Consider the following 18128-nt stretch of genomic DNA (forward strand, 5'->3'; position numbering starts at 1 on the left):
ATGTCTTGCCATTGTTCGAGGGGGACCGTCTGCTCGCTTTTGGCAAGCCGTCCGGGCACATTTCAGAACTCCCGAATGACTATAAGAAAATCTTTAATTCACCCTAGGCCGCACGCCCCTAGCTCTCCTCTTCGCCTAAGCGAGCCGGAAATGATGAATTTGCGAGTCTTATCGCGAAGACGAAACGACGCGTCTCGTGACAGCGTTGGGGGCGGCAAATAAATAAGCTGTCCTTACGAACGGAGAGACAACGCTCCCGGGGACGTGATCTTTTGCTATTCATCTTTCTCTCTCTCTCTCTCTCTCTTTCTTGATTATGAAATCTCTTATCGGAAATGACGAAGTCGTGAGTGCAAAATTAGACCTACCGGGGATCCGCCCTTGTGCGCTTTGTAAGCTTCACAAACGGCACAGCTGGAAAATTATATATTGTCCTCTGTAGAAATTTAGATATCTCGAGACAACAGTCCCTCTCGTGTGATCGGGGAGTCGATAACGGAATCGAAAGGATATTCCCTGAGAGCTAAAATGGAATCATTAATCAAACGATCGCGACTCTTGTCTGTTGCACTATTGGAGACAATTAGCAAGGATTGCGAGAGAATTCAAACACATTCTCGATTCGAAGTTTAAGCAAACTCCCCACGATGCAAATGCCAGCGGCATTAAGCGAACATTGCAGCGTCTTATCATGATATCCCCTTCTCACTCCTCTCCTCTCGCGGATCCCCGATACGTATCTTTAGCTCGAAAACGTTAGCGTTCGTGAAACTTATCGCAATTTGCAAGCCTCGACCTCTTAACCTGCGAATTTTCCAGAAAATGAAGAGAAGAGATTTCGCTCTCCACCGCACATACTAATGTCGAGATGCAAATGTTAATTTCTTGCCACGTAATCGCACAACGGTTTAATTTACAGCTACGGAACTAGATAATCTTGAAAAAAGATAATGAGTCTCATTAGTCCAGAATTAAATATTTATATTCATTCGTAATCTTAATTGAAATATTTATTTAATGAAAGATTCCATTCTTAAGATTTTATACATTTTTTGTAGTTTATATAAAAGACATGACTTAATGTGATATTTTTTTTTTTTTTTTTTTGGAAAAAAAATGTTGACGAAGTAAATTGTAATACTCTTGTGAAATTACGAACGTTTGATATGTCGATGAGAGGATTGTCCAACTATGTAGTAAGATTTAATAAGACGCTTAGACTTGTATAAAGATGTCGCAAAAGCGGCTTAAACGCCTTCCCCCTCCTTCCTTTCTCCTCCAAGATTTGCGGGAAGCGCACAAGCAAAATCCTTTAATTGACCGCACGCAAGAACTCATCATCCCGATGAGTCTTAGGCCAATTAAGGAAGTTTGTCCGTTAGGAAGGTTTGTAACCTTTCCACGTCCTTGCGCTCGAGCTGTTACAGAAATTAACGACTCCCGGTTTCTCGAGAGATATATTTGCATTATTCACGATGAAATAATCATCTCGCATAGATTTCACCGAGGATAATGTCGCGTCAAAATTAATTGAAATAAATGGCAATTTATTTAAAAGATCTAGAATAAGTGCTCTAAAAACAATTTGATAACAAAAATAATACTTTGTAATATTATCTGACACAGTATCTGTTTTTTTGAAATAATGAGTATTTCTGGAAAAATAAAGAAGAAAAGAATAAGAGTTGAGATATTTCAGAATCAGCGTTAAAAATAAATTTGGCAAAAGTGAAAAATAAAATTAAACATTCGCATTTTTTTTTATTCGTATGATTTTACGTAAATTACGACAAATCTTTATATAAATTTTGTAGGAATATTTCACTCGTCTGTTGACGTCTCTCTCGTAATATTCACCAATAACGGTTCGCGCGCGTATAGAAACATATAGAAGCCTTTCGAGAGAACGAGAGGAGAGGCTGACTTTTTCCGACTAGCAAATTGCGGTGGTATCAATTCTCGTGCCATTGTCGATTATACGGGTCGGATTCACTCGCGCCAGCAGCTCGGCATCAGCTCAAAACCGGTCTACTCTCGCGAGAACCCGGATTTTTAAATCCGTATTCAATTATTCCCGCAGTATCCACCGCGGTTTCAATATTTGCGAGATCAACTGTTACATCGCGTGTATCGCGCGCGAGTGGAAAGAAAAAAGAATTATTTAGGCGAACTGCCCTCGTGTTTCGATTACACGGCTCACCCATCGCATTGTGTGCTCGAATCGAGATTTTTTTTCTGTGCTTTTACTGGCCGTTCGATTTTTTCCCGCGCGCTGTCAGAATTTGACAATCGCTGGCGGCGGGAAATGGCGATCAGCTGACGACGTGAATGCGATTATCGCTCTGCTTAATCAAGGGGTGAAACGAAAAATTGGATGACCGTTACTCGCAATTGATGGATATTTATTAAAGTTTCGTAATTAACCGCGTCCAGTCGTAAATCGATTCTTTTTCCATGTGTTACGAGAAACACTCGCGTACTTAAACGAGTAATCGCAGCTGGCTCGTCGTAAATTCGATTATGATTGCTCACGTTGTGGCCGTTATTTCCATTCGTCAGGTAAGGCCGCCGGTAGGGTTTTACGTACGCCAAGTTAACGAGCTAATGAGCTCGACGAGTTGGCACAGAGAGCTGTGAACGCGAGTGTGCACATCTATTCTGCATTACGACGCTGATGCAGCTCCGGATGACGAGAGGAAGAGGAGATCACGGAGAGCGTTTCCCAGTTAGGGCAATTCCGCACTTTCGCTCACCGCAATTAATTAGCTCAATTCTCGCTTCCTGTTATGCCTGCCCGTCGCGCCGCCACGTCGGACGGCGCCCATCACGCGCATTCCGACGACGCTCGCATTCCGTTGTCATAGTTCACGCACGCACCTCGAAAGCGTCCCCGAAGGCGTTACGCGACGCGAAGCAAACCATGGGCGCCGAGACGACGTCGCTCTGCCTCTCCGTGTTGTGCATTTATGTGATGACGGCGCCGCCGTCATCTCCGTCGCCGTCAGAGACGATGTCATCTCATCCCACCCGCGTGGGTAAGGCTATAATTGCATTAATCTCCTCTTGGATTAATCTCCGCTTGGATTGTTTTAAAAATTAATTTTGTTTAATTTATTTAAATTAAATTAATGTGATAAAATATGGGGTTTGTGACGCGAGAAGGTCTGGAAATGTGAAAATGTTTTGGTAAACTTTTTCATTATTTGCATTTTTTTCATGAATGAAGTGAAATATTGATATATATTCTTGAATAGAAATTAAAATGAATTTAAATATATGATTGACTTTTTATATACTGATATTTTTATATACCTAAAAATGCAATAATTTATTCTTATTAGAAGTAGAATTAATTAAATTATAATAATATAATAAATTTTAATTTATAATTAAATACTCATTTTTTTTTAAAATTAATTTATATACATTTATATACATTTTATCATAACATTAATAAATTTTAAGATGAATATTGTGTAACTATGAATTACAAAGATCCCTTACAAAAGAATTTAAAACGGTATTTTAATTGCAAATGAGAAATTACACGTTCAGACAAGACACTTAGGATAAACATCGTTGAAAAACGGAAGAGACGCGTAAGTGTGTAATCATATTCCTCTCATCTGCGCTCGTTCTCACAGTTTCCGTCCTGTTTTGCGCTAAAGGACGTTATTTATGTGTTCGCGACGTCTACAAAAATAAACGCCTCGTAATCGTATCATTATCGGTGAATTACGCGCAATCAATCTAGCCGCTCATCGAGACCGGTGTTTTTCACCCATCGTCTTTCTTGAACACGCAAACGCACACATGCTCGGTGACTAATGGCCATTGGTGCTTTTTCTCTTTTGCAGCTTTCGCGAACGCGATAGAGCCTCACCTGGAGATCATGCCAAGCGGCGACACGCAGACGAAGCCGATCGGCTCCAGCATCATTCTCACGTGCAATCCGAAGGTAGACAATCCGGAGCTCGTCCAGGACATGCAATGGCTCGATCCGCAGAATCGCGTGATCGAGTCTCTCAAGTAAGTCGATTACATTGGCTTTTTGCTTATAAGTGACCTTAAATGAATTTTCGAAATGAAGAAATGAAGTTTTTTACTGAAGAATCTTTACGAGTAATTAAAAGATTAATGAGTGTAATTGTTTTTTTCTTTATTGATATTTGCATACAAATTGCTGCCATACCTATCGAATATATTTTAATGAATTTCATGTATATGAACGTCAGACTTTATTAGAGAATTACAATTTTATTTTACTTGAGAAAGAAAATTTAATGGAAAGTTGTAGAGTTTAGAGATTTTTTTAAATCATGCGATAGTTTTTATAAGTAAAAATTATTAAATAAAAAGTATGAAAATGTACTTAATTCAATGATATACGAATATTGCGTTTACGCGCAAATAAGAAAGCGTATTTTATAACACTAATTCGACAAATTTCTGTCACTTCTTCTTTAACGCAAACACAGACTCTCCGTCTTGCCGATCGAAAGGCGAGTATAACACTGGAGATCTAAGCGTGCAATCATATATAGTAGTGCTCGTTTTCTGCCTTCTATTTTCATCTCCCTCTTATTTGCGATACACTCATACACTCACGTCGCCCCGTGTCCGACACCATCATTTTCCCACGATGCAGCCACGATGTTTCCCGCAGCCTAGTGCTACGGAGCTCTTAATTGCCGCATCGCAGTTCGCGAGCTGGTTATCGCTCGTTTAGCCGTTCGGAAAAGTTTCGAACGGTTCGGACCTGACTTATTGAACGCTCGAAGCGGAAAAACTCGTTGGCCCAGGAAGAAAAAAAATCTCGTTGAGCAGCGAACGAAATTTTCGTTCGTGTATACAGAGAACCTGGAACAATCGTGCTTCTCCCCGATGCGAATTCTGTGAAAAATCTCCCCGACTTTGTTTCTAATGAAAAAAATTATTAAAATTTTTTTTTTTATAATCTAAATTCTTCTATAATCGCGTTTCATAATTTTCATCACCGAAAGGTAAGATTTCTCTAAAATTATTTATAAAAAAACATCTTTTGCTGTTTATCTGTATCTTGTAGAAATTTTATTTCTCGAATGTTTTATTTCTTATTTTTATATTAATTTTTATATTAATATTAATCTTTTATAATTTAAGAAGTAAGATTTTTCTGAAATTATAAAGAATTACAGAAAAAAGAAATTTTATTTGTAAAAGACTGCTTTTTAATTCTTTTTTATGTTATGTTAACGAGTTTTCTGATTAAATTGTCCGAGCGCGAGAAATTAAAAATGAAATATGAACTTTCTGGGACACGGCAATTAAGCAACTCCGCGATGGCGCAGTTCTGCAAAGATCCCATTTCAAACAGCATTTGCAACATTACACTGTTCGTGCAAGTCTGTCCATATCGCTAACAGCTAATATATGTACCGCGGGTTGCTCGCGCTGCAAGTATTTAATCCAACGATCAAATAATGTAACGAACGTTAACCCCGGTAACTGATTCATAGTTTAGCGTGTTTGCACGATTACTCGAACCCCCGATTTGCATAATTAAGTACATTCGTCGTCAAGAGTGCCGCGCGTGACATTTTCGGACGAAATCGTTCCGTTTCGAGCAATTTCGTCATTCAATTATCTCGATAGCGTCTGTTACAAATTCATTTACGAAAATTACATCGAGAATAGATTGAAGCTGAAGAGGAGAACCTCATACGTGCTATTGATTGAGAATAAAAAGAATAATCGAGATAAGAATTTTCTGTTGGGACTTTTGAATCACTTTGTATATAATCGACAGACTGTCACGAGACGGTGCCGTAATCTTCTCCAATGACTTTCTCACACTGTTTTCGTTTTCGTCGCGATGTCTTGCACGCTACGTGTCTTCCATTCGCGCATCACAATCATCATCACGATACTCCGGCTGTTTCACAAAAATTTATTCATTCTCGAATGTGTTGTTCAGTGCTTCTCATGTTTCTTATTCGACATATTTTAAGCACTGTAATAATTTTCCTCTATAAGAACGGAAATGTGTCGTGGAACAGCCGTGCCTCTGTCACCTCATGTCACCTTCATAATCCGCAATATCCATATTCGTAACCTTCATCGTCGATGTCTCGCGCGATATTACATCCGGCATCTCTCATCGCTCGGCATACTATATGGAAATTGCTTGAATACATCATATCTCTCACCTGTGCTCATATCATCCACCGATACGACGTTGCACCGTCTATATTATCATGCAACATTGAATGAAACGAGGTCACGTTGACGCATCTCGTTGACACGTCATTCTCACGTCATCCACGAAGAATATCGCTAATATCGCCAATCGGTGTGATCGTTATCGATCCCCTCATTTGTCGTTTAAGATTGATATTTTGCGAATATTTTTTTTCAGAAATCATGACCTTATTTCTTCCAACACGCACACGGGTCACTCCAAGCCTGCCATGTACACTGAGCTGCATCAGGATCATGGTCTGTCCCTGCTCTTTAATTCTCTCCAGGAGGAGCAGGCTGGCAAGTACACCTGCAAGGGTACTTATGCGCATAACCAGCCATTGAACAAGTCCGTGACGATCGATACCATTAGTAAGTATGATTTTTATTAGAAAAGCGCGGTAGAATTTTAATTTCCGAGGTAAATTAATTGTATTCCGATATATGGAGCATCCCCAGTGATATCGATTAGCGCTTAATTAATTTTGCGAAGGTAGAAGCGATCCGCGGAGAATATAGTACATAAAAGTCTATGAAAAAATTTTTTGGGTTAAAATTCTATTGGAAGCTAATGTGTAACTTTCCGATAAGGTGGCAATTAAAAAAAAATAAAGTATCAGATAATAGATATTTAATTTTTTTTTTTTATGAGATTTCAATTTAATGAAACTCTATATACATTTTTTTTCGGGGAAAACGGGGCTATGATGTTTAATCCAATAGCTTTTTTTTAATAAGAAAACTCTTAATTTGTTATCAACAGTTGCGATCACGTGGGACGACGCGCCGATAAATCAATATCCAATTCTCGGGGAGGACTTTTCTATTATGTGTCGAGTACGCGCTAGGCCTTCACCTTCAGTCGATTGGCTTTACAATGGGGAATTGATAAAGACGAACGATCGCTATATCATAAATGCATACTCCTTAAAGATCAAGAATGTACAAGAATCCGATGATGGTATATACACTTGTCGTGCGTCGGTGCTGACAACAGGAGAATTGCAAGAGCGACTTATCCGCGTTGAGGTATTATAATTAATATTTTAATTAAACAACGTACGTAAATATTAGGAAAACAATTGCATGAATCAGAAACGAAAACTGCATAAATATTTCTATAAATCAAATAAATTATCATCTTTACGCTTTTTATTGCGATGATTATAATTATTATTTCGTGAACTCAATACTTGCTAATACATTTTTCTTTAATTCAATTTATTGTTCATAATTTTACCTAAGGCACATTAATCTAAACTTATTATGGATTTAAATAAATACGAAAATAAAACTAGATATATATCTATATGCCTATTTATCTTTAAACGTGTTCCACAAATCTCCGCATAAATCGTGTTTAATAATTCTTATATAGGTACACACACGACCGTCGATCGAGGAATTTCCGAACCCGATAGATATCATTGAGGGTGAGAACGCAAATATCGAGTGCAGGGCCACTGGCAAACCGCCGCCAACATTCACATGGATCAAGACTCTCACCCAGCAGAATCTCTCCATTGCCGATCGCTTCGGTGTCGATCCGGTTACAGGTGTGCTTACCATTACTAACGTGAATCGCGAAGATGCGGGCGAGTATCAGTGCACCGCGACAAATCTTGCCGGTACAGTCAACACCAACCTCCAGGTGAACGTAATTGTCAAGCCGAAGATTATGGAGTTTCAAAACAAGACCGTGGTTGAGGGCAAGAGCACGGAGATTATGTGCAAGGCCTTCGGCCGGCCGCCTCCCGTGGTGACCTTTAGGAAACTCACGGCCGACAAGCAGTACGTGATGGGCGCTCAGCCGCAGGACGATCGAATAATCATGACGTACAGACCGAATGACGTGTCCGGCGAGACGGACGGCATCTTAACGATCCAAAACGCTCTTACCAACGACGACGGTCTGTACGAGTGCGTGGCGGAGAACGCCGGCGGTGTCGCTTACAAGAACGGCCACCTGACAGTCGAGTTCCCGCCCTCCTTCCGCAACATGCCAAACATCACGGTCTATTCGTGGGAGCAGCGGCCGGTGAATCTCACCTGCATCGCCGAGAGCATACCGAACGCAACGATACGCTGGACCATGTTCGGTGATCGGACAGTCGAAAACGATATCATGATCCAGGTGTTTGGCAACGGACCAATCTCTACTCTTCAGATACGGCCGGTCGATCGGAGGTATTATACCAATTACAAGTGTATCGCCGCGAATACTCACGGCACGCGAGAACACATAATCGAGCTGAAAGAGGCAACAAAGCCCGCCGAACTCTTGAGCGTTAAAACAGTCGAACTCACCGCCACGTCAATAAGATTCGATCTGATACCACCGACACCTCCGGATCTACCCGTCAAAACCATTACCGTGCAATACAAGGATAATAATCAGATCTGGCAAAACGCGAAAAACAAGACGTGGTCTGTCGGTAAGTTTTTGGGAGAGGAGGGGAATGTAAAATGTATCTTTCTTAATTTTAATGGGCTACTAAATTAAAATCAAAAGCCTGAGAGATTAAAAGTCGATATTTTAATTTATTCTCTCTAGACATACGTTAACAAATTCGCGTAACTTATCTGAATTAACGAGTTAGATAACTCGGATATGTATAAAAACATTTGTTACGATCTTTTTGTTGTTTAATATGTAAATGATAAGTTAATAGGAACATGGAACTTTAACTTTATTCATGGGAACAGTGTAAAATGAATAAGAAAAAAATATATATATATATATAAAATGATGGAACCAATATTTCTACTTCAGGTTCTGTATATGTCATCGAGGGCTTGAAGCCGCAGACGCCTTACGATTTCCGCTTCGCGGCGATGAACGACGTCGGTCTAGGTAATTGGGGTAACGAGCAGCACGAGATCACACCTGGCAGGACGGTGCCAAACCAGCCAAAGATCCTGACTACGCCTGGCTCTGAGTACGAGCAGTCAGCATTCAATAATCAGTACGAGCTCAGTTGGCTGGCGCCGCCCGACAACGGCGAGCCCATCGACATGTATCTGATTAAGTACTGCCAAATAAGACGGGTTACGGGCGAATGGGAATTGGTGGACAATACCTGTCAGGAGATCAAGACCCAGACTAGGACGAGGCAGTATCTGAAGGGCTTGAGTTCCAATACCTTTTATCAGGTCCAGCTGCAGGCTCACAACATAATAGGCTACAGCAAACCCGGATTCGCCAAGTTCAGGACGGCCAAAGGTAAGTTACGCCAATTGATTTCTCTGTGTTCCTTCGATCCAACGTAATTACTGCCATGACATATCTATATTTCTCTTAATGATTTCCATTCGAGATATATAATTCCCTTTGAAATATATATTTATATATGTGCACGAAGCTACTGCACCGAATGATATTTTTTTTTCTTCGCGATCTTTAAATCGTTTGTCAGTCGCCCCATTTTTGTTTATTCGAGGAAGATGGGAAAGGGTAATTTGAGGTCTCTCCTCTCTTCGCCTAAGATGTTTTCATTCAGTTAAATTACTTTTTATTTTTCTCTAGTAATTCTAATTGGTTCTTTATTGACGGCGAAAAGATCTTGTTATCGCCAGAAAGGCCTGAATAATTTTTTTCGCTTGCTCTTTTATCCTTCAAAAATATTATTATTTTTCATAGAAATTTATCCGAAAATAAAAATGATATTCTTTATTTTTTTCGTATAAAACGCACGTTTTATAAGAATAAACCAACCATTTTTATATTAATATTCGAAATTGATATTTCGAATATTAGATAGTGTATTATACATTTGCACGTTATAATCTTTACCTTTTATACATAAAAAATGGAATGTTTCTGCAAGATTAGCAATATCCCACGGCCATTCTGGCGTTAATTAAAGTTACAGGATGAAGAAGTCCTCAAATCCCTTGACCCTTACGCAAGACATCAATTAGCTAAAAGCTACCCGATGACCGTCGACGGGTTTCGTAGAGACGTTACAATGTTTTTATCTTTTTTTTTTTACGCGATGACAAAACTCTCTCTCGACTGGAAGACGGGGAAGATTTTTTTTACACAGAGCCTTTTTATCCATTCAGAATCTGCGGGCAACACTGTGGACTACGTATTAGAATCTGCTGCTGGTGATACTTGCAAGATCGCCGTGGCCACCATAACTGCAGCAGTAATGCTTCTATCTCTAGCCATTTAGAGTCGCCGTAAGGAATATTTGCTCCTCGCATTCGCGCTAATCCTCGTGAACCGTCATAAACACACGCGTGTACGAAGAGAGGCGAATTCATCGACAGTACAAGCGAGAGACACCACGATGGATGAGAAAGAAAGAGAGAGAGAGAGAGAGAGACATACACACGCTCTATTAATATAACACACAATCATTCGTGATTTCCTTGCGAATCTAGTGTTTCGTTCGAATTTGATCTGAATAATAACGCGAATCTCACGGATACTCGAAACTGAAAAAATATTCGCGCGAGACACAATGACGAAAGTTAAACGCGCGACATTCATACACACACGTACACGCGCAATTGTGTGTGTCGTTCATTTATACCCTTATAGTGTAATAAAAGGATCAACAACAACGAAGAGCCGAGGGGAAAAAAAAAAATTGATTCAACGATACATTCCGAGATAGCGTTTAAGTAGGGTTTTATAAGAAGAGAAAAGCGCGTAAGAGAAGGAGACCCGCGCGAAGCGAAGTGTATATTTATACTTATTATTTGTTAAATGCGCTCACTGTGTTAGTTTAAACGTACTGGTACGTTTTCTTCTTAATTTTTTTTTCCTTTCCGGATTGTGCTAAGGCTGTATACTCCTTTGGGTAATTCTTGTAAGTGACGGGTGCGCTCACCTGTTGTTCGTCGTGGTGCGAGGAAACTCACGTGACCAAAATGATAACGTATATTGTATCTCAGTTATAATATTCCGTCTTACACAAACGCGTTATACAATTTTTATTTTAATAATTAAAGATATTCAGATTTATCTACATTCTTAAATGGAGAGTTAAGGTATTTATAAGTCACTGACGACATGTTCAGTCGTCAGATTTTTGCAATTTACGAACTTTTGTATGTGGGATTATATTATAGCGATAATTAAAAAGAAAGGAATGTGCTTCCCTATATATATATATATATATATATACATATATATATACATATACGTACGTCGGTTCGAGCGCGAACAATTTATGAAACAGATATCTGGCTACGAGCGTGAGACTATAAGGTAGCGAGACAGGTATAAGAGTGCTACTGCCCTCAATTGCCAACTATTCACGCGCAAAGCTCGGCGACGAAAGAAAAAAGTCGATATTAAGAGGCGAGCAGTCGCGAGTTGTAATCGCGGCGACTCGTAAATCGCGCACACGCGAATACGAATGTAATACTCGTACCTCGTCGAATGCCTGCAATCGGAGCACCAGAACCGTTCATATTGCATTAATTAATATACGTCGGGTACTAATTTTAGACGAAACTTTTTTTTCACGTGCCTTTTTTGCGATCTAACTTTTTTTTAAAGAGGAAGTTGATAATAAACGTTTTAAGGAGATGATAAGGAGAACGCAATGGAAGGAAGAGGGAGAGGAACAATAGAGCGATTAAGGAAACTTGAGTACTTGGACTAGCTCGCCGATCCATCATGGGGCTGTCGGGGGAAAAGAAAAGATTAATCGAGTTATATAATGCATAAGAAACGCGATGAAAGAATCTTGTACTACGGTCCTTGTCGGTGGAAAAAAAAATCCGTTTTTATCGATGAATACGTGGACAGACAAAGCGCGAAGACATTTTCCTGTTTGAGTCGACGACACTCTCACAAGTCGCATCCGTGCGATATTCTTTCGCGAGCCAAAGAATTTCACACGGGGGAATCCAGAACCCTTAATTCTAGAGCCCGACTCTATCCAAGTGCGAACGTAGACTTGAAATAGTAGAGCCGCGAAAATTGACAAGAGATCGCTTTACATATTCCGCAAAGCTAAAATTTATTTGCATTTTTATAAGGAATAATTTAAAGTTGCGCTATATTTTAAAGTTTTTTTTTTTTTTGTTTTAGAGATTCAAAAATTTTTTTTTATATTTTACCACAATGAAATTATACATCAAATTATTATAATATAACAGCTGATTAGCATATATTTTAGTTGTTTTATATATAGAGAAATTATATGTAACATCGTATTCTCCCTTCTCATGAAGAACATTTCTTTATAATATTTATTTATTTTGAGTGTAATTTCATTGCAAATAATTATATGAATATTCTCGGATTGTGTTCGATTCAACAGTCGAGTTCTAGGATTAATCGCGCGGCAAAATTTGAGAGAGTCCACACATACAATGACTCGCACGACTGGCAGACTGGCAATTAAATTTTTCAGTTGAATTGATTTCAGTGTGATTGCGTATGATTTTTTTCTCCTCTCTTGCCTTTGATTTTGTTTAATATTTTAACTTTCTGGGAAAGCTCGTGCAGTCATTAGTTCTGCTTGACTAGTTTTGAGATACGTGTTTAGTGTGCGCATGATCTGTGTGTTGCGATATCATTACGATTATATAATTCTCTCTTATTACATTTATAGTATAATTATAAATTTATTATTATTATGCCGTAGTTTTTTCTTACGTATTCTACATAACCGCCGCTACCGATAATAGCCGCAACTTACCGCCATCTAATTATCACTAGAAACCATTGTCGTGATTAATTACTAATCTCTCGGGCGAGATAAGAACAGGAATCGAGAGCGATCTAATTTCGACGAGTTCAAATTACGATGCGAGAGACACACAAATGTCATTTTCAACGTGAAATGGAACTGGAAAAGTTGGATAAAGATTACTTATTTAAATGTACTAATTAAATGTCTTGTAATAGCTATTTGATTACGCAGTATATTTTGTTTTTGCATAATGAATAATTACAGGATTATAGAAAATGACTAGAAATTAAGAGTCATAGTTTTTGTCGATTATTACAAACGCTGAGTTCCTTCCATTCGTCCGTTCGTCTATCAAAATATACCATATAATTATTCCGATCAATGAACTTAATAGCAAAATATATCCTTCCGTATTCTTTCGTGTCGGAAATTGAACTCGGCGGAATTATTATGCAGTTTCGATCCCTGGATAAGAGACTACAAAAGGAGCGCAGTTCGATCTCGAAGGCCTGGTCGTATCCGGAACGCGGGCGGTCTCTTACCTCAAGTGCCTGTAGTCACACACATACACACACACATACACACACACACACACACACACACACACACACACACACACACACACACACACACTCAATACATACGCAATTGACCGTTTCCCTTGAGGCTCGCGCGAAAAACATCGACGATCGATCTCGATGTGACGAGGTCTTCGACCTGTATCTTTCACGTCCCTTTTATTGTATGTCTTCGCAAATACCTGGGTTCCTAGATATTAGCCCACAACGCATGGCATGCGCTTTGTTATCGTTACCATCCCCCTTTCCCGGGTCCCCTCTTCTCTCTTCCTCTCCCTCTTTTTCTTTTTTTTTTTTAACTTAGCGATGCGTCGCGCCGAGTTCCATTCGGCGGTGTTCCCATTCCACACACAACATATTCTTCCCGTTTCGACGGAGAACATGGAGAACTCGAGAGTTCGCGAATTCCTCGACGTCAGATACAGCAAACGGTGTATAGAATTTTGATAATGGATTATTTTCCAGCACATACGAGATCGATTTTTCATAAGAAAGTTTATAAGAATTTAAAACTGATCGCTGCTTTTCGAAAAATCCTGCAAATTGGAAGAAATTGATAAAATTAGCTTCGAGAGAGCTTTATTTTGAATAAATCTGATTTTAGCAGAGATCTTATCAAGTAAAGCTTATTGAGCAAATAAACCGCGCGTGCGCGATATATTTAATTCTAAAAAATATTGAAAAACTGATTGCGATTAAATTTGCGCTAATGAAAGATCGATTTCATGTATTTGTTCGTGAAAATTCTATCATGAAACTTTAACACGATTCTAAAGTGGAGATGGACCATATTACATACACGAATATAGCATAAGAACAATACGATTTATATTAATTGCCGATTATACCGAATAACATTATCCGATCGGCGATAATGTGATAACACCAAGCCGAGATACCCATTGACGTTCGTAACAAACTTGTATCAAGATTGAAGCGCACATGGCCGTACTATCACGAATATTTGTGCGTTCGCAGATCTAGCAAATGTCGGTTAGAATCTCGATATCTTGGAGTCAGACTGACCAATAATGTTGTTTCGAAAGAAAAAAGAAAAATTTAACGGAAATGCGAATCTATCATGTTGGCAGTTGAATCTCTTCTTGTCCGACTTTTTTCTTTCGCTTATCTTTCCGAGATAAGTTGTATAAACTAGTATTGATCAATTTGGCTTCAGGGTATCGACACGAACGTATCGATAACGTGAAAGCCGATATGTACCGAGACTCCAGCCACCAACATCGTGATTAGATACCACGTGATAGATGGACCACAACGGAGCCTCTCCTTACTTCCGTTTACGGTCGAATCGACCAGAAAAATTCGACTAGACTCGCAATCGATACAAGGAAGAAGACAATGTTGTTATTGACGCGCAAACGCGCTGTTTTACCCTCCCGTAACAATAATCTCTCAATCTTGGAAAAGCCGCGAGACGAATGAAAGGCGCGGGGAAAAGGCTTTATATAAGCCTTCGGATACGCGGCGAAGAAGGACGAGCTCGGGCGGAAGGCTTTAAAACTATTAAGACAATGTCGACAATGAGCAGCGCAGCCGTGAAAGGAGGAAGGGAGGGCGAGGGAGGGAGGGATAGTTGCCCAAACGGTTCCGTCGTGAATTCTCTCTTCGACGAGCTTTCCTCTATTCCGGCGAAAATCGCCCGCCAAGAGAACACGTTCCTCGTAACCGGCCAACGGAGATTCGCGCTCTGTCTCGCTAGAAGGATCCGTGGAATTGCAATAGCGAAGTATAGACTACATAGTATCGATTTAGTACATCGAACTCCGACAAAGAGACTCTGGGGCCTCTTCCGTCATTTCGCTTTGTCAAATAGAATCCCGCACAATTCGGCCCGAGTCTAATCTACTTTTCTCGTTTCCCGGAACGCTCTGTGTAAAGTCGTTTATCGCGCGTTTACCTGGAAATGCGAATTACCTTGACGTCGCTCTCGTGCGCGAAACGAGTTTTCGACGCTGTCCGAATATTATTATTATTTTTTTTAAATTCGTTATTTATAACGCATATCCGAGTATATTCATCGCGAGATCGCTCGAAATTAGATAGTTAAATTTAGCAAGTTTTTGATGAGAGTAGGAACCGTTTATATACATATATATAGCTTGAAAGGATATGAAAGCAGAGCTGAATTTAACGCCAAAAGCGCTCGGGAATAGTTACGAGTTATACAAATGGCTCTTTCTGCGCGATTGTTCGACGTGTGTTCGCGATTCACGTGGGAGGGACTAATTACGAGAGCAGTTTGTTCACTCCCGCCTCCTCTCCGGAGAGGAGATTCAAACCGATCCTCCGGCACGAATCGATCGAAGCCTCTCGATTCTTGCGCCGGGATTGTCTCTCATGCTCCGGCTTTGTTTTGCACTCGAGAATCGATCCCTCGCGCAAACTGCGCGCCCCCGGATAAATTGCGAGCGTATAAATGCTCCGTTCGCCGACGGCTCACGACTCATTGTTCCGCGCCGAGCGTTTGCTTTCACCCGACGTTTCGAGCACACCGGAGTCGTGTCATCATCTCGAGGACGCGATTCCGCGATGGACGAGGGGCAAATCAATTAGCGGGGAAAACGCCGGGATTATTCCGACCGACTCGCCGCCTCTCGTCGAGTGGTTGCACGATCATCTCGGGAATTCGTCTCGCGAGAAGAAACGTAGCCTCGTTGTGGGTCGAGGTATAATCGCAATTTTATAATTTCGTTGATATAATCAACAGTTGTCATTTAATAATTTTTGCCGACAATGAAAAATAAAATCTTTTTCTCATTCAATTTTTTAACTTATATTTTGACTGTCAGAATGCGTTATTTTTTTTTTTTCTCTTATTATTATTTTCATCTTGTCAAGATAGAACTGTCGCGCCGCGTATCCCTCGAGAGATGCCGAAATAATACGCGCCGGGTATACATATAATCTCGACGTGTCTATGTTCGAGCAAGAAATTTCCCAGCAGCAACAGCGGCACAGCAGCAGCAGCTGGAGTGTTTCTCGTTACGGAGATAATCTCTCCGCGCGCGCGCGTGCAAATGGATCGCTCGAGAGGAGAGCCGTGTGTTTGCGCTGGCTTGATGCGCCGCGTCCATCCTCGAGTATCTTGCGCGGGGAGATAGAAACAAGGGAATACACAGAAGAGAGCCCGAATAGGTTCGCTCGCGAATCCGTTCGTGGAACCCTCTCGTGGAACCGGCGCCGCTACCGCTTATAAATAGCATCCTCCGCGTCGGGAGAGGATGAACCGAGATGATCGGCGAGAGGATCGCAGAGAGAGAGAGAGAGAGAGAGAGAGATGAACAAACATAAGCACGATATCTCTTCGCGATCTATTTCCGATAGATGGTTTTCGCGCGTCGAAACGGTTCTGTTTCAACTCTCTCCTATTGTTATCGAAATTGTTCTTTTTTTTTGCAATTCGTTCTTTTCCTTTATCGTACTCCGATTTTGCAGCAAATTATATTTCCACAGTAGTTTCACACGCGTGTAATGACACGTACGTCGTAGATATTATTCGGCATAGATGAGAAAATTTTCATTTCTTCTCGAAATTAAATTTATCATTCCATTCTGAAGGCATTTTATTATTATTATATCTCGGAGAAAGACAAGAGTTTGATATTAAATAAAAATAATAAAAACTAAAAAAGAATAATAAAAACATCAGTATCGTACCCGGACTCGCGTATTCGCTCAGCTAACAAACAATATTCGAAAAAGCCTTCCGCCGATGCATTAGTTCAATTTTTTGCAGATTAATTTTTTTCCACTTTATTTAATAGTTTAATACCTCGTTTAATACTTAGACAATTTTCAGACATTTTCCAGCGCATTAAATGAAATCTCCATAAACAAAAACTATTTGTCTCGGAGAAAAGAGAATGCTTAAAGCGCGCGTATCAAAACTCTGTGAAATAATTTTTTTTATTGATGCGCTTATGTTGTGTTTTTTTTTTCGTATTCGATGGCAGAGCGCAGTTTCTGGCGAAGGAAAAAAAAAATATATATATATATATACACAATATGTACACACATCGCGCGTATCGCTATATACCGGGGGGTAATTTCAGACTACGGAAGATACGCACACAGATTGTGTCCACGACGGGGATTAAAGAATGATCGTACGCCGCACGCAATTAGGCACGGACTGAAAATAAACCGGAATGCGAAATCGAATTTCAACGCGGCCGTTGGCCACCTTTCCCGCTTGCTTTTACGAGACATTTGATAGTTACAATTCCCATCGTATTTTATTATTTTTTTTTTTTTTTTTATTTTCTATTACGATATATCGCTGACTCTCCGCCGTAGCTTTGAAAGGATATGTTATACACCAAACACTTCGGATACACTTATTATACAATATACACGACATGTATATGTACAAACGTATATATATAAAAATATATATAGATAGATAGATAGATAAAACATTTACATACGTTTAAGGATATGTACTAGCCTAGTGCCTATTATGTTCGTATTTATGAAAAGGATAAAGCTCGTATAACTCGTTCTTTCCCTGTGCGAAACATTCAACATTGTAAATATAACGGAACGACGTAAAAATATATGTGAGTGTTTAAGGAGAAAAGAATTGATACGGATGAATCCGAGCCAGCGGAGAAGCCACCTTCAAATTGTGCCAAAATCGAATTTTGAATTT

At 39.9% G+C, this 18128-nt stretch overlaps 1 protein-coding gene across 5 annotated transcripts in view; it reads left to right on the top strand.

Moving 5' to 3' along the window:
- LOC126857564 (fasciclin-2) overlaps positions 1-18128 on the top strand; it is a 90907-nt gene that overhangs the window by 64067 nt on the left and 8712 nt on the right. For 2 of the 5 annotated variants that reach the window (XM_050607137.1, XM_050607139.1), the window contains exons 2-7: positions 3858-4029; positions 4479-4502; positions 6398-6591; positions 6983-7248; positions 7598-8654; positions 8993-9442. In XM_050607137.1, coding sequence (XP_050463094.1) covers positions 3858-4029; positions 4479-4502; positions 6398-6591; positions 6983-7248; positions 7598-8654; positions 8993-9442 — 2163 coding nt within the window. Of the gene's footprint in view, positions 1-3857; positions 4030-4478; positions 4503-6397; positions 6592-6982; positions 7249-7597; positions 8655-8992; positions 9443-10284; positions 18060-18128 lie in introns of those variants that run through there. The other 3 variants (XM_050607141.1, XM_050607140.1, XM_050607138.1) reach the window with 3 other exon arrangements.

The sequence above is a fragment of the Cataglyphis hispanica genome, chromosome 22, assembly GCF_021464435.1.
Source record: "Cataglyphis hispanica isolate Lineage 1 chromosome 22, ULB_Chis1_1.0, whole genome shotgun sequence".
NCBI lineage: Eukaryota > Metazoa > Arthropoda > Insecta > Hymenoptera > Formicidae > Cataglyphis > Cataglyphis hispanica.